Source organism: Pezoporus flaviventris, unplaced genomic scaffold (assembly GCF_033815535.1).
Source record: "Pezoporus flaviventris isolate CSIRO_AGI_PZ_B2104156 unplaced genomic scaffold, CSIRO_AGI_Pfla_v1 ptg000002l, whole genome shotgun sequence".
NCBI classification, from domain to species: domain Eukaryota; kingdom Metazoa; phylum Chordata; class Aves; order Psittaciformes; family Psittacidae; genus Pezoporus; species Pezoporus flaviventris.
The window spans coordinates 72,926,741-72,954,236 of NW_026892550.1; the positions used below are offsets into that span (position 1 = coordinate 72,926,741).

Consider the following 27,496-nt stretch of genomic DNA (forward strand, 5'->3'; position numbering starts at 1 on the left):
ATAACAGGGACCCTAAATGGTTCCCCTTTTGCGCCTACTACTAAGGTGGTATCTTTACTTATCTGACGTCCCATAGGAATATGCCAAACCGTAGATCTTTCGGCTCCAGTATCAACTAGAAATATTATTTCTTCTCCCTGGGGACCTATCTTTAAATTTATCAAGGGCTCTGATGATGTTCTTGTCCCCAGAATATATAGACCCTGACACCCCTATTCCTCCTCTTTAAACATCTTCTCATCCTGCATCCGCTTTCTACAATTTCTCTTAAGGTGTTCCTTCTTTCCACAATAATAACATTCTGGTACCTCTTCAGAGAGGGTCCTAGTCTTTTCCCTCTGTTCTGTCTGTTTCCTTTCTGGATACCCAGGTCCTGAAACCTTGGGTATTGATCTTGGCTGTTCTCATTTCTGAGTTTCTCACACTGCCACTACAAATATTTTTGCCTTTGCTTTCTCTTTCTCCTCATCCCTCCGTACATAGACTTTCTGGGCTTCTCTCAGCAATTCCTGCAATCCACAATCTTGCCAATCATCTGATTTCTCTAACTTTCTTCTGATATCCCCCCAAGCTCGTGCTACAAATTGGGTTTTTAAAAGTGCTTCTCCTACCGGGGAAGCCGGATCAACTCCGGAATATATTTGCAACATTTTCCTCCACCTCTCTAACCAATCAGTAGGAGACTCATCTTTCTCCTGATGTTCACTAAAACCTTTATTAATATTCTGTCCTCTCGCAACTGCCTCCCTAGTCCCTTGTATAATAATTTCTCTCAAGTCCGTCATCTTTTGTCTGTCCTGACCATTTTGATTATTCCAATGGGGATTCTGATTAGGCCATTTTTGCTCTCTGGGAGAACCCTGCTGATGTTGTCTCTCTCAATTTCGCATTCCGGCTTGTCTAATCATAGAACTTTCTTCCGCAGTAAATAATATCCCCAATATTGACTGCATCTCTTCCCAGGTATAAATATTAGGACCTAAGAACTGATCTAATCATTCAGAAATCCCCAAAGGGTCATCTAATAACCGACCCATTTCCTTTCTAAAGGATCTTACATCGCCGGTGTTCAGAGGTACTGCTACAAATCCAATCCCTCCTACATTTCCTCCCATTGGAACCTCTCAGAGGGGAAATAAAGTTTCTCTTTCTCCTATTTTCTCTTGTGGATCTTTATCCTCCCGTATTTTTGTCTTACTTCTAGTACGACTGGAGGGAGGGGGAGAAGGGGGAGAAGGGGGAGCCATTGGAGTAGAATCGGGAGATAACGAAGGATAAATACCGTCTCCACTATTTTCCAAGTTCTGTCTTTGATAAGGGGGTGGTAAATTATCCAACGGCTCCCATGATGGTTTATTTGTTTTCTCTGCTTTTCCTTTCTTCTCTCTTAGGGGAAATAGAGAAACTGCTGCAAATGATCCTTTCCATAATGCGGCATAATCACTTTCCTCTTGATTAAAGGGTTCCTTGACATTTACATATGAATTTAAAGCCTGACAAATCCAATCATCAAAAGTCCCAAATATTGGCCAATATAAATGGTCCGGCCAAATTTCCTCTTTAGTCCATACTTCCATACAGTAATGGACCATTCTCTCCTTACTCTTCCCCTCTTGGGATGGCCAAAAGCCCCAGTTTTTAATTACCCCCAAGGGACTGTCTGGGGGTATTTCTGGTAATTTGCTCCCTGCTTTATTCTTGGGACCTCTCCATGGGCCCCTTCCTGGGTTAGAGCTATGACTTTTACTGTAACCCATTTCCCGCTGAGTGTGTCTCCATTCAGTTGATCTCTATCACTTCCCTCCTTCAGTGGCCAAGTCCCTCGTGGGAGATTGGAAACGCGCTTAGAAGAGGTCCACACTCGCTTCACAGATCTCGATGCCCTGGCCTGTATTTCACAGGTCCAGGTACCCAGTCCGTGTCTCAATTGTGCATAAACACAAATCACCAAGCACTCCGTCTCTTCACCAGCCAATTCTCTCGGGGGGGGGTGGGATCACGGTTAGAGGAAAACATCTCAGTCACATGCACACACCGGCTTTCCCACCCAACCGAACAAGACTTACAGTCCGTTGTTCTCGTCCAGGTCTTTGTGCACAAGAATTACAGGTAATTTATACTGCAGTTTTCCAGGGAGCTCGAATTCCTTGGTTACTGCCTCTTTGTTTGTTGATCTCTCGAGACTGCCCAGGGCTACCGCTCCCGAGCCACAAGTTGTGGGGCGCCCCTCATAAGAGCTATAGTCCCAGGCAGCCACACAGAGATCACACTGGGGTCACCAATTTTGTTATAAAAACCTCGTCTAGCCAATCTGGTTTAACTAATTTTTATTATAATTAATATCAAGAGGCAATAAGCAAGCAGTGCTGGGTGCGCCGGGGAGTCTCCACTCCACCAAAGATGCAGGCGGGGAACTTCTGGGGATAGTCTCTTATACTTTTCGGTCTTGGGTTTCAGCCAATCCTGTTGTCTTCTTTTGCTGGGCTTCTTGGGTTTCAACCAATCCTGTTGTCTTCTTTTGCTGGGCTTCTTGGGTTTCAGCCAATCCTGTTGTCTTCTTTTCCCAGGCTTTTCCTCCTGTTGCTGGGGTCTTATCTCCAGGTGAAGAAATATCTTAGAAAGGTTACTAAACGTCTTGGTAATGCATTAACAGGAAGATGTCTGTCACGAGTCTGACCGCCATCTTAGCCCCCATAAATTCCACTCCTTATATGTTTATTTGTTCAGCACATAGATTTCACAACGTTCTGTAACAGGACATATCTCTACATTACCACCCCACCCCCCACCCCCCCTTTTAAGAACATTCATACAATTAAACAAAGAACAAAACATTTCCTTGCACAATATTGCGGTTGACCCAGGGGAATTATTCCCTTGTTTCTTCTTCCTCCTCACTGTGGTATTGACAGGAACACTTATCATACCCTTTGCACATAGCACAATGATCACAAGGGATCTCCACACAAAGTGCAATGATCACTAGGACCCCTGAGTTGCTGACATGAATCACTCTGATGTAGCTCACACAGGATAATTTTTTTTTTTTTTTTTGCCATCTTAAGGGTTGCTTCAGATCCTGTAGTGCAATCCCTGTGGATTGCCTGTCTAAACTGCAAGAATTTATACAATCTTACTACCTTCAGTTTTTCTGGTAGTTCAAATGAAGAATTTAATATGTTTATCTAAATCAAGAAGTAATCTTACCATAACAGGTTGATAATACTTTTGAGTCTTGCAGTTTGCTTTCTGGTCATGCATTACTTAGATTTGTTTCAAGCTGACTAGAAACAAAGGTCTGAGCTTACAAAAGAGGCAAGTATTTCTTGAAAATCTGGGTTGCTCAAGGGCTTTGGGGATTGCTTTTAATTATGCCCTGATCCATATTGTAAAAGTCTCATTCCTCCCATTATAGTGTATGAAGTGAATCAGCCTTGACTGCTAGTTAGCTCTGTGAATTTTGGGCTAGCCCTTAAGTACTGTGTGACCTTAGCAAAGAGACCAAAAGAAAAGAATTTTCCCACCATTTTAGTGTCCACAATAGACCACTTTTACAAGATGGGAATGTTTTTTAAAAGGAACTCTCGGGAGAAAAAATGTCTTGAAAATGCATGTCAGGTATCTGTTACAAATTGTTACAGAAAAGAAAATGTGCCACCAGAAAACTCTATGAACTGAGCGCCTAGTTTTGGGGTTGAAAACTAATTTAGCCATTTTGATGGCAGCACTTGGAGACAACCTGTGTGACACGGCCCTAGCACTCTGCGACTGCATACGAGGAAGGAAGGTAGCAGGAGCGTGGTGCAGGACTAGCTCTGCTGTCTGCATTGTCAGACTGGGAAGACAGCTGGTAAATGTACCTTCTCTGTGCTTCTAGTTTCCATGTGAAGTTTAGCATTGCTATTTCGTTCTAAGCAGGTGTGAAAGCCAAAAGCTTGATATTGAAATAAGGAGTCTGATACAGAAGAGTAACACTTGCCAGCCCGGTGAGGACTCCAAACCTGCTGCCCAAGAGAGTGCAAACCCTCAGGAAACTTAATGTTCACTTAAGGTAAACACAGGCTGCTTTTGCAGTGTTTATCTGCCAGGAAAGAAGATTCAGGGGTTATTCCCTGGGTGACTTGATTTAGATTTTTGAAATGATGCAATGAACTTGCTACACGTTTATTTTTTTCTGATACAGCTTCTTTCTGTTATGAGGAAGACCGAGCGAGAAGGTATGTTTTATAGTGCTTTAAAGTCATCTAAACCCACTGATGATCCAAAGTGTCAGACGCTGTAGCCAGTTGTGCTTTTTGGATTGTGCTTTTTGTCTCTAAATTGGAGAGACATCAGTATGATAGATGGACCACTCAGTGGATAAAAAAACTGGCTGGATGGTTGCACACAAAGAGTTGTGGTCAATGGCTCTATGTCCAGTTGGAGACCAGTAATAAGTGGTATCCCTCAGGGATCGGTGTTGGGACCGGTCTTGTTCAACATCTTTGTCGGTGACATGGACAGTGGGATTGAGTGCGCCCTCAGCAAGTTTGCCGATGACACCAAGCTGTGTGGTTTGGTTCATACCCTGGAGGGAAGGAATGCCATCCAGAGGGACCTTTACACACTTGTGAGGTGGGATGATGCCAACCTTATGAAGTTTAACCATGACAAGTGCGAGGTCCTACACCTGGGTCGGAGCAATCCCAGGCATAGCTACAGGCTGGGCAGAGAAGAGATTCAGAGCAGCCCTGCAGAGAAGGACTTGGGGGTGTTAGTCAATGAGAAACTGAATGTGAGCTGGCAGTGTGCACTCACAGCCCAGAAAGCCAACCGTATCCCGGGCTGCATTAAAAGGAGCATGACCAGCAGGTTGAAGGAGGTGATCCTGCCCCTCTGCTCTTGTGAGACCTCACTTGGAGTATTGTGCACAGTTCCGTTGTCCTCAAGATAAGAAGGACATGGAGCTGTTGGAGCAAGTCCAGAGGAGGCCACGAGAATGATCAGGGGACTGGAGCACCTCCCATATGAAGATAGACTGAGAAAGTTGGGGCTGTTCAGCCTGCAGAAGAGAATACTGCATGGTGACATTATAGCAGCCTTCCAGTATTTGAAGAAGGCCTACAAGGATGCTGGGGAGGGACTTTTCATTAGGGACTCCAGTGATAGGACAAGGGGTAATGGGTTCAAACTTAAACAGGGGAAGTTCAGGTCAGATATAAGGAAGAAGCTCTTTACTGTGAGGGTGGTGAGGCACTGGAATGGGTTGCCCAAGGAAGTTGTGAATGCTCCACCTCTTGCGGTGTTCAAGGCCAGGTTGGACAGAGCCTTGGGTGACATGGTTTAGTGTGAGGTGTCCCTACCCATGGCAGGGGGGTTGGAACTTGATGATCTTAAGGTCCTTTCCAACCCATAGAATACTTATTCTATGATTCTGTAACACAGATTCACAAAAGTGTATACCCTAAGAGTCCTGACATTTCTTTAGGTTGTTGTGTTTGGTAGTTCTGACTTAACTGAGCAGGTGTATGCAGAACAAAGATCTTTGGGAGTTTCAGAAAGGTTCTCGGATAAATAGTAAGAGAGAAGTAAAAAACTGATGATTCAGACCCATGCTTCTGTGGTACTACATACAGAAAACTGTGAGTCACCTGCTAAGACGATAGGTAGTCTTTGCTTGCAGTGTATGAAGACAGGCTGAGGAAGTTGGAGCTGTTCAGCCTGGAGAAGAGAAGGCTGCGTGGAGACCTCATAGCAGCCTTCCAGTATCTGAAGGGGGCCTATAGGGGTGCTGGGGAGGGACTCTTCATTAGGGACTGTAGTGACAAGACAAGGGGTAACTGGTTAAAACTTAAACAGGGGAAGTTTAGGTTGGATATAAGAAGGAAATTCTTTCATGTTAGGGTGGTGAGGCACTGGAATAGGTTGCCCAGGGAGGTTGTGAATGCTCCATCCCTGGCCGTGTTCAAGGCCAGGTTGGACGAGGCCTTGGGTGATATTATATAGCGTGAGGTGTCCCTGCCCATGGCAGGGAGGTTGGAACTGGATGATCTTAAGGTCCTTTCCAACCCTAACAATTCTATGATTCTATGAAGCAGCAGTTAATAAACACGACAGAAACTTCTTCAAGGTTTCCCTCTTAGTTTCCCTCTTCTCCTCTGAAATAGCAAGCTGGGTTTTATCATGCAGTAGAAGGGCAAAAGGAAATTCCCATTTTCTGTAAACTGGGAAAAGGAGGAGAGAGAGGTGTGGAGGAGTGGTTAAGCCATGAATGCCATGTACCTGCAAGAGATGACACTTACTTGCCTATGTGACTCCACTATGGGGCTGGGGAAAGGAAACCTCCGAAGACTGCACCCTGGGGCGAGATGGAGGAAATTAATGAGGAGGTAAAACTGAGATAACTCTCTTCTATGAAATCCAAAATTACATGTAACATTTTTCACATGTAAACTGCCATCTCCAAAGTGACTCATGACTTCAGGGCATGCATCTGAGCTGAGCCTTAGGAGATGCCCCAGAATCAGATTAGTGGGATTAGAAACTGTGAGAGAGAAGTCACAGGAAGGAATGGGGATTCCTGGCTGCAGGGGAGGAATAAGCATGGTGAAACGGAAGTCAGCCCATAATCAAGCAACATTGAGCTATGAAATTTCAGGGCAGAACAGCAAGCCACAAATAACCTGTGGTGTCACCTGATTCCCCATGTTAGCCTCCCACCAATAGAAGGAGATGTGTAGGAAATTATTTGGGGCGTGTGGGGAGGAAAAAGGATGTAGTCACCTCAACTGTTTCTGTGGAGTGCTTCAGCAGTTTGAACACAATACCATGGCAGTATTTAATCTGTAGTGGTTTTGTGCTTTTTGCATTTATAGTACTTGTTTGCTTGTGGAAGGTTTGTGTATGGTTTTCATAGCTTAAAGGAAGAAGGTTTATGATATTCCTGCACTAGAAACATGCCTTTTTTTAATATATATATACTTTTAAGTCAAATAGCTTTTCACTTGGCTGGTTATTGAATTATACTTCAAGTGACAGCTTGACAGTTGTGATAAGCTCGTACAGCCTCAGTGTAAGATGGTAGTTAGTATGTGTGTCAGACTGTGTTGTTTGGAAAAGGAGCTAATGTTTTTCGTGCCTGTTATACTTTCAGTTAGAAGGGCTATAAAATAGTATTTAAAGCAAACAAACAAAAGGCAGAAAATCTCAGTTCATGAAATTAGATACTGATTTAGACTTAAAGGGAAAAATCTATATTTAGGAATTAGGAAAAAGTTAATAATGAAACAAAAGTGTACCCTCCTCTGTAGTGCTGTCCCTCATCAGGAAGTTATTTGTCAGAGCCAGCAAGTAATTTCTATTCTGTAACTTTTTTCTGGAGTGAAGAGTACAAATTGCATGCTGCAAAATGGCATTTCCTTCTGAGCTTACATTGCTTTTGAGCCTGTTATCTGGAAAAGGCTGTAAACAAATTCCCTTTTTCACCAGGATTTTTTTCTATATAAATATACAACGTCATTGTGACTCTAGAGGCAAATAATTTGAGAAAGTGCAGGTCTGCAGAATGAACTAGTTCTTAGCACATATTTCAGCCTATGATTCCTTTATCTATAGTACTTTAACTGCAGCTTGTTTTGATGCTATTTTTCCCACTCTGGGAGAGGGAAATGAGGGAGGAGATTACAAAGAAACATCTGTGCAGGTCACAGCCTGTTGGTGTATTTGTGTCCCTGACATCCACATATGTTCCACTGGTCTAATGTAAGGGACTTGGTGTCTGTCCCTATATGTAGTTTGTCTATGTGGTAAACTGATTTTCAAATGTTAATCTCAAATGAGAGGTGAGACTTAAGAGTGGCGTCATTATTTTACACTGATTAAAGCTCTTCTCAGTTTAATGAAATGTTTTTACTTTTGCTAAAGCCATGGACCAAAAAAAGGGAAGCATATGATGAAATCATCTACTGATTAGAGCAATTCACATCTACTTACCTATTCCCCCTGTTTTATGCAACATCACTTATTGCTGCAGTTTGCAGCAGGAGTGCATGTGAATGAGGACTGCAAGCTCCAGTCTTGCAGAAGCCATAGGCTGTGAAAATACCTGCTCTCAGAACATTCTGTTTTCTGTTGAGGGGGAAGCTGAAGGCCAAAAGGATCAAGCAATTTGTTATTTTAATATATGAAATCAAAGAAACATATTTCTTACCACAAAAAAAAAAGCAGCTTCCTTTTCCAAATGTAAGTATATAAAGCTGATTGCATTCCTGGAAAAAGCTAGGCTCAATATTATGCATAAAAATTCAAATACTGCTAAAAAATATTCCTGCAGAGCGTTTTCATTGTGTTTAGAGCTTCATCAAGATTTTACACACAAGAAGGATGTTTTGGGGGGGAGGTGAGGGTGGATAAAAGTGTCAAATAGGAAGCGAATAATAGCAACTAAAATAATCAGCAGTGTGTCAACATAAATTAACGATAATAATATATTTAATGGGATGACCTGGTTAAAAACCCCAAAACAACCGATGAAGTTTCAATCACCTGAACAGTTCTGGTGTGAAGTGAGAGCTAAACCAAAAATCATTTAAGTGCTATCTGTACTTGTAACAACTCTGCTGTAAAACTAAAAATAGCCTGTTTGCTACAGTTACAAACTATTATCCAATCATCGTTCTATGAAACTGGGATTTCATCATCAGGCCTGAGTTTGCAAATGCTCAGGTACTAGAGTAGCTGTGCCTTGATGGTTAGTCTCATTGGTGATGGTGGAAAACAGTGGATAAAGGAAATCCTGAAGCAGAAGCCTGTCCTGTTTTACTTCCTCTGAAATGGCATCTCATTCCAATTGCATTTGGTTCCCACGTATTGAGGCACACATCTATATCTGCACGTTTCTCTCTCAGAGCAGGTACCTAACTGAACAGCACGAAAGCCTGAAGCTGGCCTACTTAAGGGAAAATCCCTTTTGCTTTTCTGGGTGAAGCATGTGGACTACATTTAGACAGGAAGAAATAGATTGTTATGGTTTAGGAGCTGCTTTTATTCTTCAGCTAAAATCTCGGGTTTTATCATTTCACTGTGTGCACCAGAATGGCAAAAGGGGTGGCAAAGGATAATGTAGCAAGTACTACTGGCAGCGTAAGGGCTTCAGGCATAAAGCCTGAAGCTCAAGCAAAATGTAAGCCAGTAGAAGGCTCCCTGGGGGGTACGAGGCATGGACTCCAGATGTGTTGCAACCAGAGATGTTTATTGAGTGAGCTTACAGGCTTTTATAGTACTCTGCCTAGCCATCATCAGCCAATGGCTTTACTGATCACGTGCCTTTTCAACCAATCGCATTATTGTTCATATGCCTTTGCTTAAGCAACTGTTTTTCCAGATAAGGCAAGTGCTTGCCCAAAGATGCTCCCCCTGCTGCTGCAAACATTACAAGTGCTTGCCCAAACGTGTTCTAAGGCAAGTGCTTGCACAAACATGTTTTTTCTGTGCTGCACTGTTGGTTCCCATTCTCCTTGACCACACATTCTGTGTCCCCTTGGACCACAGCTCCCCAGAAGCCACTGAATTTTAATCCAAGTAATCTCAGAGTAAATCTAGCCTCTACAGCTCTGCAACTGAACAGTGTAATAAATAGGCAAACCCCAACAAATCTCACAGCAGATACCTGATCTACTAGGAAAAAAAAAACCCAACCAACCAAACAACAACAACAACAAATACCATTTTGTCATAATCAAGGAAAGATTCACTTTTACTTGAATTAAGCCTTTTAATGCTTCTTGGTTTCACTGCAGTTACTGAACAGATGGAATTTTCAGAAGTGATAAGTGGCTTTCATTTTCTTGTGAGTGCCTTTTTTTGTAGTACTGTAACAGTGATGCAAAGGGGCGTTAGGGTTAAGCCACTTGCTTAACAATGTTACTGCTTGCTCATGCTTATCCTACTTGCAATGTACAAGGGGATAGGTCAAACTGCTTACTTAACAATGTTCCTGCTTGCTCATGCTTATCAGACTTGCAATGTATAAGGGGGTAGATCTAGCCGCTTGCTTAACAATATCATTGCTCATTCATGATTATGCTAGGACAAGATATAAGGACATAACTATTGTGAAGAAGTAGGGACCGTGACTTGATTCCCGGCCTTTGGATGCCTAGGCTGGCTGAAATTGGCTCTGCGCCTTGGACAATGACCAAGACTCCAGGGAGCATGCACAACAACTAGAAGTGAAAAGTTCAGGCTCGAGGAAGACTCATTCTTCATGTTGAGATCCTCACCCATGACCACTAGGAGGCACTGCGCAGGCCCAAAGGGCTTCTTAACTCATTATAATATGAAGTGGGGATAGGACATGAATATGTATAGGTGTGTTGTGCAACCTCATGCATATGTATAACTTTAGAGGATAAATGTAAAGGGGAAATGATGCTGAGGTGCGCATGATTTTAGAGGAGTTATCCCCCATGCACCTCAGAGCTGAATAAAAACCATACCTACTTTACAACTTTAACGAGTTGGGGAGTCTATCTGCTCATCAACAGGAGGTTTTCCCATAATAATGATCCAGCACTCTGAAAATGAGAACTTTTATCTTCTTGTGGTATGAACGCTTGCAAGAGGATTCAGTGTTGACCACAGCTTCAAGGCTTTGATTTTTCTCCTATTGCAAGCTTCCCAAAAAATGGCTAAAAGATTTTTATACTCAGAAGGGTTGGGTCTTTCTAGGATAGAAACTAAGACAATTTTCATTTTTAAACAAGGAAATAAAACCCAACCTCAAAGCAGCTACTATTAGAAATTAAAGAATATCATTGAAGTAGAACAGTAATGAATAAAAATTACCTTTAAGCAGGTCAGCCCCCTTTGTCCTTGCAGGCAGGGTTGTATGGTGCCCCTTGTGAGTTAACCTGAAGAGCTTCAGGGGCAGCAAATCCTGCCTGGTCCCATTTGCTTCCTGGGAAGCTTTTTCCATTGCTTTTTCCTGGACTGGCTTATTCCTGCTCCTCACAGCAGTCTCTTCCCAGGAGCTTCTGGCATCCAGCTGCCTGCCAGGCAGCTGCACTCCAAAGTATCTGAAGCCTTCTTCCCTGAGTGTATTCAGACCGATTGCCAAAAAGAGGATGCTTCCCCCTTCTCCCCACTGTCCTGGGTTCAGCAGTAGCAGTCATGTTTTTTTTCCTTTATGTTAACTGGTGCAGTGCTGTGTTTTGACTTCTAGTTTTGAGAACAGCGTTGGTGAAGCCGATGTTGTCGGTTGTTGCTAAGTGATGTTTACCCTGACCAAGGACTCTGTGAGGCTCATGCTCTGCCAGGGAAGAGGGGAAGCTGTGAGGAAGCAGAGACGGGGCGCCTGACCTGGGCTAGCCGGGGAGGTATTCCATACCACAGCACGTCATGCCCGGGGTGGGGGGTAACTGGGAGTTACCCGGAAGGACAGGGGCTTCCGGGTGGAACTCGTTTTCTTGGCCGGTGGTATCGTATTCTCTTCCCTTGTTATTTTCCCTTATCATTGTTTTTAGCTGATAGTAGCGGTGGTGATTTCTTGCTGGACTGTTCTTGTCTCAACCCGTAGGAGTTGCACTCTCTCGATCCTCCTCCCCGTTCCTCCGGGAGCGGGGAAGGGGAGAGCCCCGGTGCAGGGAGGGGGGGGAGACGAACACGGACCTTGATTGTTGTCAGCTCGGCACCACTCACTGGGAGTGAGTGAACAAGTTACCTGACTGGGTTTAAACCACGACAGTTCTTTTTTGGCGCCCAACGTGGGGCCCGAGGGGTTGAGATAAGAACAGATCTGACTGGATTGATAGTCACTCGTCACAATGCTGATTTATTGGCTCTCAAGGTTTTTTCTCTTGATCTCACAGTTTCAGTATACCATATCTTACGTCCATCCGGTATTGGCTGTATTAGTGTTTTTCAAGTGTGGGGCTTGGGCTAAGGTTTTTATCCCATTGTACTTTATGGTAATGACTTGTAATACAATAGAATCATTGATCATGAAACTGATCTGGCTTATGTTCCCAGTGTGGTCACCACCTTTATACTTTGGGAGGTATATGATGGAGGTGCTTAGCAATTACACATCTTTTTTCTCCTTCTCAGGTGCTCAACCTGTGAAGGAGACATCCTTTTACCCTCCTAGTCGTCCCCCCAGACCATTTACATTTGAGAGTTTTGAATTTTTTAAATGGCCTTTTAATGCTCTTGAGACTTGTTTGCTGATGGTGATGGGAATCACCATGCTAACACGCATACAGAGTGTGTTTTGCCCACTACTGATTTCAAGAGTTAAGCAGATTCAGGTTTGGGTCTTGTCTGGGGTCAAACGACGATGTAGGAGGACCGAGAGATTTTCCCAGAGGCTGGACAGCCATGAGTGGCAGGGTGTGTGGGATAGTATGGGCAAGTATCTAGGTCAGTGGGCCCCTCCAGTATTTTGGAATTTCACTACCGAACAACTGCAAAATCCAGAAGAATTAGTAAAACACTTAAATGAGGTGTGTGGTCATTCTGGCCATACCAGAGATGGACAAATCACGGCAACGTGCTGGGGCTTGGCCTATGCTTACAGGGCCTTGTTCAACACTATCCAGCACCTTCAAAAGGAAAAGAATGTAGGCGGATTTGAGGGCAAAGTGACAGTCGCTACTCAAACTTTGGCTGCAATGAACTGCGCAGCTACCCCAGTGGCAAGTACAGCAGCTGCTCAAACTTCAACTGCAACAGACAGCGCGGTTACCCCAGCTCCAAGCACGGTAGCTACACCACCCCCAGCAACAAGTACAGTCGCTACTCAAACCACAGTGATAATCACTGCAGCCAAACCAGAGGACCAATTCGTACCAATATCAGTTGCCCCTGTACGCAAGAGAACAAGCAAAAAGGAGGCAAAAAGGGTGAAGCGAGATGAAGAACCAATGAATTCACCACCCGGTCCAGAATCTGATCAGGAGTCATCCTCACATGACGAAGAAGAAGAAGAAGAGGTAACTTCTCGACCTCGGACCTCAACCGAGCTGCGGAATATGCGAAAAGATTTTACCCGTCAACCAGGGGAGCACATCATCACTTGGTTACTCCGATGCTGGGACAATGGGGCCGATGGTCACGAACTAGAAGGTACAGAAGCCAAGCAGCTGGGATCACTTGCTAGAGAAGGGGGAATTGACAAAGCAATTGCAAGAGAGAAAAAGTCCCTCAGCCTTTGGAGGAGGCTCTTGGCAGCTGTGAAAGAAAGGTTTCCGTACAAGGATGATGTTACGAGTCGTTCGGCCAAGTGGACTACTATAGACAAAGGCATCCAGTCTCTGAGGGAATCGGCCATCGTAGAGATGATCTATCACATCAAGCCGAATAAGGGGGATACACCTATAGATCCAGATGAAGTTGAATGTACACGACCCATGTGGCGGAAACTTACACGGAATGCACCGTCATCATATGCCCATTCATTTGCAACAGTGACCTGGAATGACATAGTACCACTAACAGTGGATGAAATGGTTCATAAACTCCGAGAGTTCGAAGACAATCTCATTCCTTCCATCATCTCAGCTGTGAAAAAACTGTCCCAGGACCTCGACAAATTGAGGGACGATGTATCTGATTTATCCAGCTCCTCACGTGTACCAACACACGTCTCAGCTATTAACAAAAGACGTCCTATTATTCAAGAGAGGAGATACAGAAGGTATACGCCACGGGCTACCCTATGGTTTTACCTGCTGGATCACGGAGAAGACATGACAAAGTGGGATGGAAAACCTACTTCAGCTTTGGAGGAACGGGTGAGTGAACTGAAGAGGGGAGCAAGGGCCAAGACTGATCGTCCCATGAGAGCTACGTCTTCAGTCTCTGGTGAGCAGTTTCCCAGATGGAGTGGAAGAGCTGATTTTACTCCAGCTCCTGTGATAACGAAGAATAATCCCTTTCAACACGACTTAAGTGTCCAATGCTGTGACGACCATTAGAGGGGCCCTGCCTCCAGCCAGGTGGAGGTAGGGGACAATCGGATTTACTGGACTGTGTGGATCAGATGGCCTGGCACATCAGTCCCACAGAAGTATAAGGCTCTAGTAGATACCGGTGCACAGTGTACCCTGATGCCATCAAGCTGTCAAGGGGTGGAACCCATCTATATTTCTGGAGTAACAGGAGGATCCCAAGAGTTGACTGTGCTGGAGGCTGAAATCAGCCTGACTGGGAGGGAGTGGCAAAAGCACCCTATTGTGACTGGTCCAGAGGCTCCATGCATCCTCGGCATAGACTACCTCAAGAGAGGGTACTTCAAAGACCCAAAAGGGTACCGGTGGGCTTTTGGTATTGCTGCTTTGGAGACTGAGGAAATTGAGCAGCTGTCCACCTTGCCTGGTCTCTCAGAAGATCCCTCTGCTGTGGGGTTGCTGAAAGTTGAAGAACAACAAGTGCCAATTGCGACCACAACAGTGCACCGGCGGCAATATCGCACCAACCGAGACTCCCTGATTCCCATCCATCAGCTGATCCGTAGACTGGAGAGTCAGGGGGTGATCAGCAGGACCCGCTCACCCTTCAATAGCCCCATATGGCCAGTGCGAAAGTCTAATGGAGAATGGAGACTAACAGTAGACTATCGTGGCCTGAATGAAGTCACACCACCATTGAGTGCTGCTGTTACGGACATGCTAGAACTTCAGTATGAACTAGAGTCAAAAGCAGCCAAGTGGTATGCCACGATTGATATTGCCAATGCATTTTTCTCCATTCCTTTGGCAGCAGAGTGCAGGCCACAGTTTGCTTTTACTTGGAGGGGTGTCCAGTTCACTTGGAACCGACTGCCCCAGGGGTGGAAACACAGCCCTACCATTTGCCATGGACTGATCCAGACTGCACTGGAACAGGGGCAAGCTCCAGAACACCTGCAATACACTGATGACATTATTGTGTGGGGCGATACAGCGGAAGAAGTCTTTGAGAAAGGGAGGAAAATAATCCAAATCCTGCTGAAAGCCGGTTTTGCCATAAAACGGAGTAAGGTCAAGGGACCTGCACAGGAGATTCAATTTTTGGGAATAAAATGGCAAGATGGACGTAGACAGATCCCCACAGATGTGATCAACAAGATAACAGCAATGTCTCCACCAACTAATAAGAAAGAAACGCAAGTTTTCTTGGGTGCAGTGGGGTTCTGGAGAATGCACATCCCAAATTACAGTTCGATTGTAAGCCCTCTCTATCATGTGACACGGAAGAAGAATGATTTTAAATGGGGCCCTGAGCAGCAACAAGCCTTTGAGCAAATTAAACGCGAGATAGTTCATGCAGTAGCCCTTGGACCAGTCCGGACCGGGCCAGATGTAAAAAATGTGCTGTACACTGCAGCTGGGGAGAACGGTCCTACCTGGAGCCTCTGGCAGAAAGCTCCAGGGGAGACTCGAGGTCGACCCCTTGGCTTTTGGAGTCGGGGATACAAAGGATCTGAGGCCAGCTATACCCCAACTGAGAAAGAGATACTGGCAGCCTATGAAGGGGTTCGAGCTGCTTCGGAAGTGATTGGCACTGAAGCACAGCTCCTCCTGGCACCCCGGCTGCCCGTGCTGGGCTGGATGTTCAAAAGCAGGGTCTCCTCTACACATCATGCAACTGATGCTACATGGAGTAAATGGGCTGCACTAATTACACAACGAACTCGAATAGGAAATCCCAGTCGTCCAGGCATTCTAGAAGTCATCATGGACTGGCCAGAGGGCAAAGATTTCGGAATGTCACCAGAGGAGGAGGTGGTGCGTGCTGAAGAGGCCCCACCATATAATAAACTGTCAGAAAGTGAAAAGCAGTATGCCTTGTTTACTGATGGCTCTTGCCGTATTGTGGGAAAGCATCGGAGATGGAAGGCAGCTGTATGGAGTCCTGGACGACAAGTTGCAGAAACTGCTGAAGGAGAGGGTGAATCGAGTCAATTTGCCGAGGTGAAAGCCATCCAGCTGGCCCTGGACATTGCTGAACGAGAAAAGTGGCCAGTACTTTATCTCTATACTGACTCATGGATGGTGGCAAATGCCCTGTGGGGGTGGTTGAAGCAATGGAAGCAGAGCAACTGGCAACGCAGAGGTAAACCCATCTGGGCTGCTGCACTGTGGAAAGATATTGCTGCCCGGGTGCAGAACCTGGTGGTGAAGGTACGTCATGTAGATGCCCATGTACCCAAGAGTCGGGCCACTGAGGAACACCAGAACAACCAACAAGTGGATAAAGCGGCTAAGATTGAAGTGGCTCAGATGGACTTAGATTGGCAACATAAAGGTGAATTATTTTTGGCCCGGTGGGCCCATGACACTTCAGGCCATCAGGGCAGAGATGCAACATATAGATGGGCCCGTGACCGAGGGGTGGACTTAACAATGGACACTATTGCCCAGGTTATTCATGAGTGTGAAACATGTGCTGCAATTAAACAAGCCAAGCGGTTAAAGCCTCTTTGGTATGGAGGACGATGGTTGAAGTATAAATATGGGGAGGCCTGGCAGATTGACTATATCACACTGCCACCAACCCGCCAAGGCAAGCGCCATGTGCTTACCATGGTGGAAGCAACCACCGGGTGGCTGGAAACATACGCTGTGCCCCATGCCACTGCCCGGAACACCATCCTGGGCCTTGAGAAACAGATTTTGTGGCGACACGGCACCCCAGAGAGAATTGAGTCAGACAATGGGACTCATTTCCGGAATAACCTTATAGATATTTGGGCCAAAGAGCATGGCATTGAGTGGGTATATCACATCCCCTACCATGCACCAGCCTCTGGGAAAATCGAACGGTACAATGGGCTGTTAAAAACTACACTGAGAGCGATGGGTGGGGGAACTTTCAAGCATTGGGATACACATTTACCAAAGGCCACCTGGTTGGTCAACACCAGAGGATCTGCCAACAGGGCTGGCCCAGCCCAGTCAGAACTTTTACATATTGTAGAGGGGGACAAAGTTCCCGTGGTGCATATGAAGAATTTGCTGGGGAAGACAGTCTGGGTTATTCCTGCTTCAGGTAAAGGCAAACCCACTCGTGGGATTGCTTTTGCTCAGGGACCTGGATATACTTGGTGGGTAATGCGGGAAGATGGGGAAGTCCGATGTATACCTCAAGGGGATTTGATTTTAGGGGAAAACAGCCAGTGAACTCAATTGTATGCTGTTGCCTGCTGTGTAATGCTTTTATAGCCCATCAACTAGATGTCTCCAGGTCACCAGCGACTGGCCCTGACTTCCCTCCAGCCATCATCCCAACAGAGAATGAACTTGGAACATCATGGACCGGATGGACTCGGCAGCATTATAGGGATTGGTCCATGCACTAAGAAAATGATTTTTTTCCTCTTGGTCTGTATGTATATGGATGTATATATGTGGGAGAGCGATGGTGTATTGAAAATGTGGGATCTGAGCACGACGTGAATGGTATGGAATAAGGGGTGGATAATGTCCTGGGTTCAGCAGTAGCAGTCATGTTTTTTTTCCTTTATGTTAACTGGTGCAGTGCTGTGTTTTGACTTCTAGTTTTGAGAACAGCGTTGGTGAAGCCGATGTTGTCGGTTGTTGCTAAGTGATGTTTACCCTGACCAAGGACTCTGTGAGGCTCATGCTCTGCCAGGGAAGAGGGGAAGCTGTGAGGAAGCAGAGACGGGGCGCCTGACCCGGGCTAGCCGGGGAGGTATTCCATACCACAGCACGTCATGCCCGGGGTGGGGGGTAACTGGGAGTTACCCGGAAGGACAGGGGCTTCCGGGTGGAACTCGTTTTCTTGGCCGGTGGTATCGTATTCTCTTCCCTTGTTATTTTCCCTTATCATTGTTTTTAGCTGATAGTAGCGGTGGTGATTTGTTGCTGGACTGTTCTTGTCTCAACCCGTAGGAGTTGCACTCTCTCGATCCTCCTCCCCGTTCCTCCGGGAGCGGGGAAGGGGAGAGCCCCGGTGCAGGGAGGGGGGGGAGACGAACACGGACCTTGATTGTTGTCAGCTCGGCACCACTCACTGGGAGTGAGTGAACAAGTTACCTGACTGGGTTTAAACCACGACACCCACTCTTTGAAGTAAGACAAGGCAGTCCGTTCTTTTCTGTCACCACTGCCTGCAGCACTGGCAGCAATCATAAATACTTCATAGGCCAAGTATGTGAGTATGAATGGGGAGAAAAGAGGAGTGTGAAGAGTGGGAGAAAGTTGGGTAAAGGTCTTACTAAGAATTTATGTTGATTAAGAAAATTAAAATGATTTATATTACGATTCATAGACATTACAGAAGATTTCAGACAATTAGTCAAACTTGCAGATGCAGGTTTGCTCATTATAATATTTTCTTCATATATTTAATCATGATTGATCAGTCACTGTAATAGAGAACAGTGGGAGCTAAGGAACAGAAGCTCTCAACTGGACATTAAGGAAGCATTTTTGTAATAAATATAGGCGAGAAATTATGAACCACTTTTCTAGAAGGAGCCAGATCTGACCAGCTCTAAAGGCAGAAAGTGATCATTCTTGTTGTATTAACTTCAGTTTCTTAAACTACTGAACTTCACTTGCTCATCTGGAGATCTCTGCTCCATTTCTCTGCTTTGTTTTCCATGTTTACTCAAACTGTGCTAAAATGTAAAGAAAAGTTCATTTATATTCTATAATTCTATATTCAGTGGTGGCTGATGCTACAATTGCATGTCACAGCCCAGCAGCAGGAATTATAAGGTTTTGTTCCCTCGTTTTGGATGGATAGAAGGAACATGTGAAGGAAGTGTCTATCTGGAGAGAGTGGAAGGAGAAGTAAAGGATTAAAAATAGGTGAAGGAGAATGTGAGTTACTTATGCTTGCTCTAAAATGTATGATGGACTCCAGCTAGAGGCCTGTATAGCTGTGTATTTTAAGGTGGCTATAGAAAGTAACACGACTCTGTCCATGGCAGACTACAATGTGGTTTTATATGTGTTTCTGGAGAAGCTGGAGGCAGCTGTAGTGTAAGAGGTTGCAAAGTTTGTATTTCTCCACTCACAGACTGCCCTGCAGTCTGCTTCTCATGATTTTTTCTGTGTAAACAGTAAATGCCATGACACAGACTGACTTGTTCGTTTAAAGAGGAAGAGATGAAATAATCAGGGAAATGAAGGTTCATGTGATTTACAAAACTTGCTGACCAGCTTGTGATAGCCGATACATCACATTTAGCAAATCTTGACTTTGCATGGTAACAGGTATGATTTCACCACAGTAAAATCTGATTTTCAGTTGTCTATGGCAAAAGAGTGTTCTCTGCTATTCCTTACTCATTGACATTTTTTCCACTGAACAGTACTGTTCTTGAACAGCACATTGTTGCCCTGGAGATGGTATTTCCTACGAAGTCTCTTAAAAGACATTTGACTTCAGGCACTGTGCAAAGGGCCACTGGTGTTATCCATATGAATGCTAAGCTTGCCTATGTAGACAAAGAAAAGTACCTCATGTTGGTTGTATTCTATCATATTTTGTAAAAAAACATTTGTAGTGAAGAGTAACAGTTAAAATGGTGCAAGAAAGTTTAGAATTTTTAATGTGTAAACATAGAGTAAGAGGACAGTAACAAAGCAAATAGCTTCCACAGAGGCATGCCTGGCTCAGAGCTTATTGATTGTTAGCAGAGAGAAATACATCTTTCAAAACAAGATGGTAATGTTATGCAAACTAATGAGGCCAGTATAAATTGCATTCACTGGTAGTGCCGAACTGCACGCAAACAAGCTATTTCTGCAAACAGCAACACAACTCAAAACTCTCATTCATTTCTCTGTCGTGGGAAAGGATGATGTCTGTTGCTGCTCAGTCACTGTGGTAGGCGCACAAAGAGTGAAAATGGACAAATGTGCAGGTCATTTTGCCATGGAAAAGGGGAAATGTGGAGGTGCTTTTGCTGTTCTAGCCTCTTCCAATAGATTCACGTCACCCCAGGTCTCCCCAGCTCTCTCACAGCATCATGGGGTGAACAGAAAGGAGCAGTGCTGCAACTTGTCAAAATCACTATAAGCGGCACCTTCAAATCCTCCAGTATAAGAGAGAGTCATTCACTTTCAATAGTTGTTATTACAGTCATTAAGATACCAGTAACAAAGGAGTTGGTATCTAAATGCCCACCTAGCTCTCCAGGAAACCACTCAGCTTTCCGAGAGACCATTTTGAACTAAATAACGGTAACTGTTTTCACTCCAGGGTCTTAGCCTCATGCTCTCTTTAAAGTAATTTGAGCACTACTGTCTTTTAAGTGGGAGCTGTGATTCGCAGGTAGGGCTGTGCCCTGGCTTTGCCCTTGTGCGCCTGCCTTGGGGATAGCTCAGCACCTCACTCAGCTTATCACAATATGCTGTTAAGAGGAAATCAGAAACTAGGGCTGGTTTACCTTAGCAGGCCAGACCATAATGTATCATTTCACAGTATCACACACAGTATCACAGTATGTTAGAGATTGGAAGGGACCTCGAAAGATCATCTAGTCCAATCCCCCTGCCGGAGCAGGAACACCTAGATAATGTTACACAGGAATGCGTCCAGGCGGGTTTTGAATGTCTCCAGGGAAGGAGACTCCACAACCTCCCTGGGCAGCCTGTTCCAGTGTTCCGTCACCCTCACCGAGAAGAAGTTTCTTCTCAAGTTTAAGTGGAACCTCTTGTGTTCCAGTTTGTACCCATTACCCCTTGTCCTATCATTGTTTGCCACTGAGTAGAGCCTGGCTCCGTCCTTGTGACACTCCCCCTTTATATATTTATAGACACTGATAAGGTCACCCCTCAGTCTCCTCTTCTCCAAACTATAGAGACCCAGCTCCCTCAGTCTTTCCTCATAAGGGAGATGTTCCACTCCCTTAATCATCTTTGTTGCCCTGCGCTGGACTCTCTCCAGCAGCTCCCTGTCCTTCTTGAACTGAGGGGCCCAGAACTGGACACAATACTCCAGATGCGGTCTCACCAGGGCAGAGTAGAGGGGAAGGAGGACCTCTCTCGACCTACTAACCACCGCCCTTCTAATACACCCCAGGATGCCATTGGCCTTCTTAGCCACAAGGGCACAGTGTTGGCTCATGGTCATCCTGTTGTCCACTAGGACCCCCAGGTCCCTCTCCCCTACACTGCTCTCTAACAGGTCGTTCCCCAACCTATACTGGAACCTGGGGTTGTTCCTGCCCAGATGCAGGACTCTACACTTTCCCTTGTTATATTTCATCAAGTTACTCCCTGCCCAACTCTCCAGCCTATCCAGGTCTCGCTGGATGGCAGCACAGCCTTCTGGCGTATCAGCCACTCCTCCCAGCTTAGTGTCATCAGCAAACTTGCTGATAGTACACTCAATTCCCTCATCTAAATCATTGATGAATATATTAAATAATACCGGTCCCAGTACTGACCCTTGAGGCACTCCACTAGTTACAGGCCTCCAACTAGACTCAGCCCCATAGACTACAACTCTCTGGCTTCTCTCCTTCAGCCAGTTCGCAGTCCACCTCACTACCTGATCATCCAGTCCACACTTCCTCATTTTAGCCGTGAGGATGCTGTGGGAGACTGTGTCAAATGCTTTGCTGAGGTCAAGGTAGACCACATCCACCGCTCTGCCATCATCCATCCACCGTGTTATTTCCTCATAAAAGGCTAAGAGATTGGTCAAACATGATTTCCCCCTGGTGAAGCCATGTTGACTGCCCCTCATAACCTTCTTATCCTTGATATGCCTTAAGATGGTACCAAGGATAAGGTGTTCCATCACTTTCCCAGGGATGGAGGTGAGGCTGACCGGTCTGTAGTTAGCCGGGTCCTCCTTCTTGCCCTTTTTGAAGACTGGAGTGACATTTGCTTTCCTCCAGTCCTCAGGCACCTCTCCCGTTTCCCAAGACTTGGTAAAGATGATGGAGAGTGGTCTAGCAATGACTTCCGCCAGTTCCCTCAGCACCCGCGGGTGCATCCCATCTGGACCCATGGATTTATGGATGTCCAGATTGCTCAACTGGTCTCTAACCCATTCCTCATCGACTAAGGCAAACCGCTCCGTCGACCTGACTTCATCTAAGGTCTCAGGGGTACAGGGCTCTTCAGGACTGCCCGCAGCAGAGTAGACAGAGACAAAGAAGGCATTCAGTAACTCTGCCATCTCTTTATCTTCTGTCACCAGGGCACCCATCTCGTTCATCAGTGGGCCTACATTGCCTCTGGTGTTAGTTTTGTCTACCATGTATTTGAAAAAGCTCTTTTGGCTGTCCTTGACCCTTCTCACCAGGTTTAATTCTAAGGATGCCTTAGTCCTCCTAGCTGCCTTCCTACATCCTCTAGCAGCAGCCTTATATTCCTCCCAAGTGGCCAGCCCCTCCTTCCATGACCTGTAAACTCTCCTCTTCCACTTGAGCATACCCAGCAATTCCCTATTTAGCCACGCAGGTCTCTTGGCCCTCTTCCTTGACTTCCTACGTGTCGGGATGCTCCGATCTTGAGCACGGAAAAAGCAGTCCTTGAATGTCAACCAACTATCTTGGGCCCCTTTACCTTCAAGCAGCCCTGCCCATGGGATTTCCCCTAGCAATTGCTTGAAAAGGCCAAAGTTTGCCCTGCTAAAGTCCAGGGTTGCAATTCTACTTGGTATTCTACTAGTCCTGCCACACAAGATCCTGAACTCCACCATCTCGTGGTCGCTGCAACCAAGGCAGCCCTCAACCCTTACTGCTTCGACCAGATCCTCCTTGCTAGTGAGGATGAGATCCAGCAGCGCTCCTCTCCTGGTCGGCTCATCCACCATTTGCAGGAGGAAGTTATCATCCATACACTGGAGGAACCTCCTGGACTGTGGCTGGGTTGCCGAGTGGTCCTTCCAGCAAACATCAGGGAAGTTAAAATCCCCCACGACGACCACGGCCTGTGACTGTGAGGCTGCTCTCAGCTGCCTGTAGAAGGCCTCGTCAACTTCCTCACCCTGATCTGGTGGTCTGTAACAGACACCTACAACAGTATCCCCCCTGCCAGCCTGCCCCTTAATTCTCACCCACAGACTCTCAACTCGCTCATCATCTGTCCCTGGACAGAACTCGGTGCACTGTAGTTCCTCCCGCACATAAAGAGCAACCCCACCACCCCGCCTGGCTGGCCTGTCTTTCCTGAAAAGGACATAGCCTTCCATGACTATATTCCAGTCATGTGAGCTGTCCCACCACGTCTCTGTAATTGCCACCAGATCATAATCTCCTGACTTAACACAGGTTTCCAACTCCTCCTGCTTATTTCCCATGCTGCGCGCATTGGTGTACAGGCATTTCAGGGAGCGAGCTGAGCACACCGATTTCACCCTAGGATTGTAGGGGGCCTCCCAGTCTTCATTAATTCTGGAGCGCTGCCCCACTGGGGCAAGCCCAGCTACAAGCCCATCCCCCTTCGAATCTAGTTTAAAGCTCTCCAAATGAGCCCTGCTAATTCGTGCCCCAGCATCCTTTTCCCTCTGTGAGACAAACCTTTCTCACTTGTCATTGTCCAGACTGGTGCCCTATAAAACCAGCCGTTATCAAAGAATCCAAAGCCCTGCCTGTAGCACCAGTCTCGAAGCCAATTGTTCATGAACTGAATCTTCCCATTCCTTCCCACATCAGTGGAAGATGGAAGGAGAGAGGAGAAGATCACTTGAGCCCCAGACTCTTTCACCATCCGCCCCAAGGCCCTGTAGTCTTTCTTCATCCCCCTCAGACTGCGGGAAGCAGCTTCCTCCCCACCTGTCTGGAAGACCAGCAGCGGGTAATAGTCTGTCGGGTGCACCAGGTTGGGGAGCGCCCTGGTGATATCCCTGATCCGGGCTCCAGGCAGACTACACACTTCCCTATGATGAGGGTCAACTCTGCATATCGGGCCCTCTGTTCCTCTCAGAAGGGAATCCCCTACTACAATGACCCTTCTTTCTTTCTTAACAGAGGCAGTCTTGAGGTGCAAAGTCGACTCCCTTTTCCTATGTGGCCTTGTGGGCTGGCCTTGCCCCACCTTCTCACCTACCTCTCCTTCAAGATCCAGGGCCTCGAACCTATTACGGAGGGACACTTGGGGAAGCAGGGCAGGAAGGGGGGAGGGTTTCCCACGACGTCGAACTGGAACTCGCTTCCAACCCTCGTCGTCTTTTTGGTCCCCTACCTCTGCGCAACAGCTACAGGGCAGGGGCTGCCTCGGGCCATCCCCCTCTGTGTGAGGGGGCAGGGGGTCCTTCCCCTTTTGGGGGGTATCTCCCTGGAACCGTTTCGACTGGCCCGCCAGGGAGTTACTCCACCAGTTGATCTCCCTTTCACACTCCCTGATGGTCCTCAGCGTCTCAACCTCCTCCTTAAGTCTTGCCACCAGGCTAAGCAGATCTTCTACCTGCTCACACCTCACGCAGGTGGAATGCTGTCCTCCCTCCCCCGGCAGCAGCAGGCTCTGGCACTCCCTGCACCCAGAGACCTGAACAGCCACGGTCTGGGACGGGGTCTCTGTCTGAGTTGCTGTAGTCACCTTACTGCAAGCTCTCTTTCTGGAGGCAACCATATTGGTGCGCAGTCTGGGACACCAGCTACACGACCTGCTTGTTCCTCCCTGTGCCCGGTGGGCAGCGACCGGTCGCTGCCCTCTCAAAGGCTTTTTCAAGGCAAGCAGCAGGGGAGTGGTCGCCGTCACCGTGGGAACGCCCCCCGCCACGTCAGCCTCTCTCTCGCAAGGGCTGCTGGGGCTTCGGGGATCGGGAGATGTCGGGAATCGCGATGTCTCTGCGCTATCCCCTCTGATTTTCCTAATCTCCGTTGACCCTCGCGTCGCTGAAGCGTGCCGGCTGTGGCTCTAGCTAGGCTAGCTCCGATCAGCTGTTTTTTAATTTCTCTTTTTGTACACTGCGAGTTTTTCAGCTGCTCCATAAACCAGGAAAAAACTAAAATACCCCATCAGGTGAGGGAGGATATATTTCATATGCATATACCGTAAAGTAATAGTTTTCTTCCAGAGGGGGTTCTGAATCTTGCAAATGAGGAGCTGCTTCGTCACACATTATGAACTGGAATGCTGCTGTTGAATCCCAGCATTTCACAGGATTACTTTACTTTATCTAAATCCTTTTTTTGGGGAAATTAAAAGAACTCCCACCAATTTATATTATTTTATTTCAAATTTCAAAGGCTAGCTTCCATTCCTTGTGAAGGAAATAAGCAACCTCTGCCCCCACTGAAAAAGCTTCAGACCCAGGGAGCTTTCCACGATAAGGATTTTTTTTTTTTTTCCACACTTCCTTCTCAAATCTGTCATTATGCACAATTCCAAGAGTGAAGATGACAGTAGTTGGCACTTTTCTATTTTGTTATTTGTAAGTGCGGTCTATGGACATATCTTCTTTGTTAATCTTTCCTATTAGCTTAAGGTTAACCTCTTTTCCCAAATGGGAAAGTAAGACTCAAGTTTGAAGTGTTGGGTACCTTGAGTACTCAAGCAAAGACTTGAAGAGCTTGAAGCTAGAGCCATGCTTAGATAAGATAAGTACTAGAACAGTAAACACGATGTCTTTAGGAGAAGAATAATTCTGCCTGTCATTCTTCATCTTAGTGCAGCTTTTCTTCAGGGAAAGTAAATAGATTTTCTAATTATGGTTTTCCAGCTTTTTTTTTTTTTTTTTGACAGCTGGAAACAGGGAAAGAAAACCCTGTCTTCTTATTTACATATTTACAGAAAAAACATACCCTTCCTTCCCTTATACATGCGACTTCCTCTCTCCTTTCAGGGTGAACTGGTCAGTCGATTGTGGTTTACATGCACAGTAAGCAGAGTACTGCCTTGCCTGGCATATTAGTCATAGGCAGTTGTCATGGTTCAACCCTTCTGGGAAGCCCCAGCCTGGAAGGAGGAAAATGTTAAAATCAAAATTCCCCCACTTATTTCTGAACCTCGGCTGCTTCCACAGGCAGCACTCGTGGATCTCCAGGGTCTTAATGAAATTTTCCTGCTCATTTAGCGAACATAAAATATCTTGTTTCATTGCTTTTCTTCCAAAGATCCATAGTGAAGCAAATGCTCAAGGCCGTCTTGGATGCGGATGGGCAGGTGTGAGTGACATGGAAGTCCCAGCAAACCCACTAGAAGTAAGTGACTGTTTTGATTGTTCTCTGAAATGCCACCTGATTAATAGGAACAGCTTGAACAGATATCATACATGTCGCTTTCTAAACTGACAATTATGGGCTCAGGTTTTGTTCCAGTCGATTTGTCTGAATGCTTTATGTTGTTTAATAGTAGAAGGAAGTGTTAGAAATATTTTTGTATATAGCATTCTCAGGAAGAAAACCTTCCCTAGCAGTTCCCTTCTACCCCCAAAAGGTATCTACCTGGTCACTCTAATCTGTTGTTATGCAAAGGCTAGAAAGTGATTCATTTTAGTGACCTAACAACTTCTGTGCCCCGTATCTGGGCCATTTTGCACCAAGTGTACATAAAGCTGTTATGTATGCCAGCTGGATATAGTTAATTCTGTGCTTAAATATCAACCAGCCATAGCTATAGTAAATATCTTAGGGCGGAAGGTATCATATATATTTTGTCTTTTAGCTCACAAATTAAAAAGGCTTCATCACATAAAAGTGAAGCTAATGTGCACAATCTTCAGTAGGACAAAGCAGCCAGAAAAGTAGGGCTTCCCTAAAATAGTCAGGACTAGGGAGGACATGAAAGCAGAAATCTTCATGACTTCCACGATTTTTTTAATCATTGATCCACATCACCACAGATCTGTTGGTTCTTGTCCCATCACTTGTAGTTGGATTATGAAGCCTGGAAGTTCACTGGGGCTCCCTGTAATGAGGGAGCGCTCAGATAAATCTTTCATGAATGCTGGCTCCTATAGGCAGAGAGACTATTTTTTTTTTTTTTTTACTTCTTGGTTGTGTGGTATCTATCTTCACTTTTTTTTGCAGGTGCGTGGTGAACCTGGCCACTTACAATTTTGCCCAGTATTCAAAAAATCAACTTTTTGGAATACCAAATCATTGACTGACTCTTCCCATCTCCTGTTTCTTTCTATGAAAAGGAAGTTTGCAGAATGACCTCATGTGCTTATCAGGAAAATTTTCTCTCTTAATATTTTCCAGTAAGCTTTAAGGAGATCTGGATCATTTATTGGATTTTTTTTTTTTTTCCCAAAGAGAAGAGGAATTTAAATGGCTCTTCCTTCTTTAATACAGGACTGTGTATGCCTCTGGCTAGATCATTTGGATGTGCACCACTGCAGAGGGAATCCAAACTGCAAAAGGGAAAATAGAAACATCAAAATGGAAAATTCATTCAGAGGGACAGACCCATGGTAACTGTCCTTTGGCAACCAAACAGTGAGAGACCCAACTGAGTTAACACTAATAGAGAGTTTGCCCAGGATCAGTAAGAGTTTCCACTGCAGTCACAGCAGTGAAGCTTGGAGGTGGGAAGGGGTAAGTCAGTGGTGGGAGACTTTACATGCAACCAGATCCACTCCTTTATGCTCATCTGCTGAGAGC

At 45.7% G+C, this 27,496-nt stretch overlaps 1 protein-coding gene across 1 annotated transcript in view; it reads left to right on the forward strand.

Annotated features, from left to right (window-relative positions):
• Positions 1 to 27,496, forward strand: part of TNIP3 (TNFAIP3 interacting protein 3) — an 89,654-nt gene that overhangs the window by 39,423 nt on the left and 22,735 nt on the right. The window contains 2 exon segments of the mRNA XM_061464543.1: positions 3,919 to 4,051; positions 26,006 to 26,092. Coding sequence (XP_061320527.1) covers positions 3,919 to 4,051; positions 26,006 to 26,092 — 220 coding nt within the window.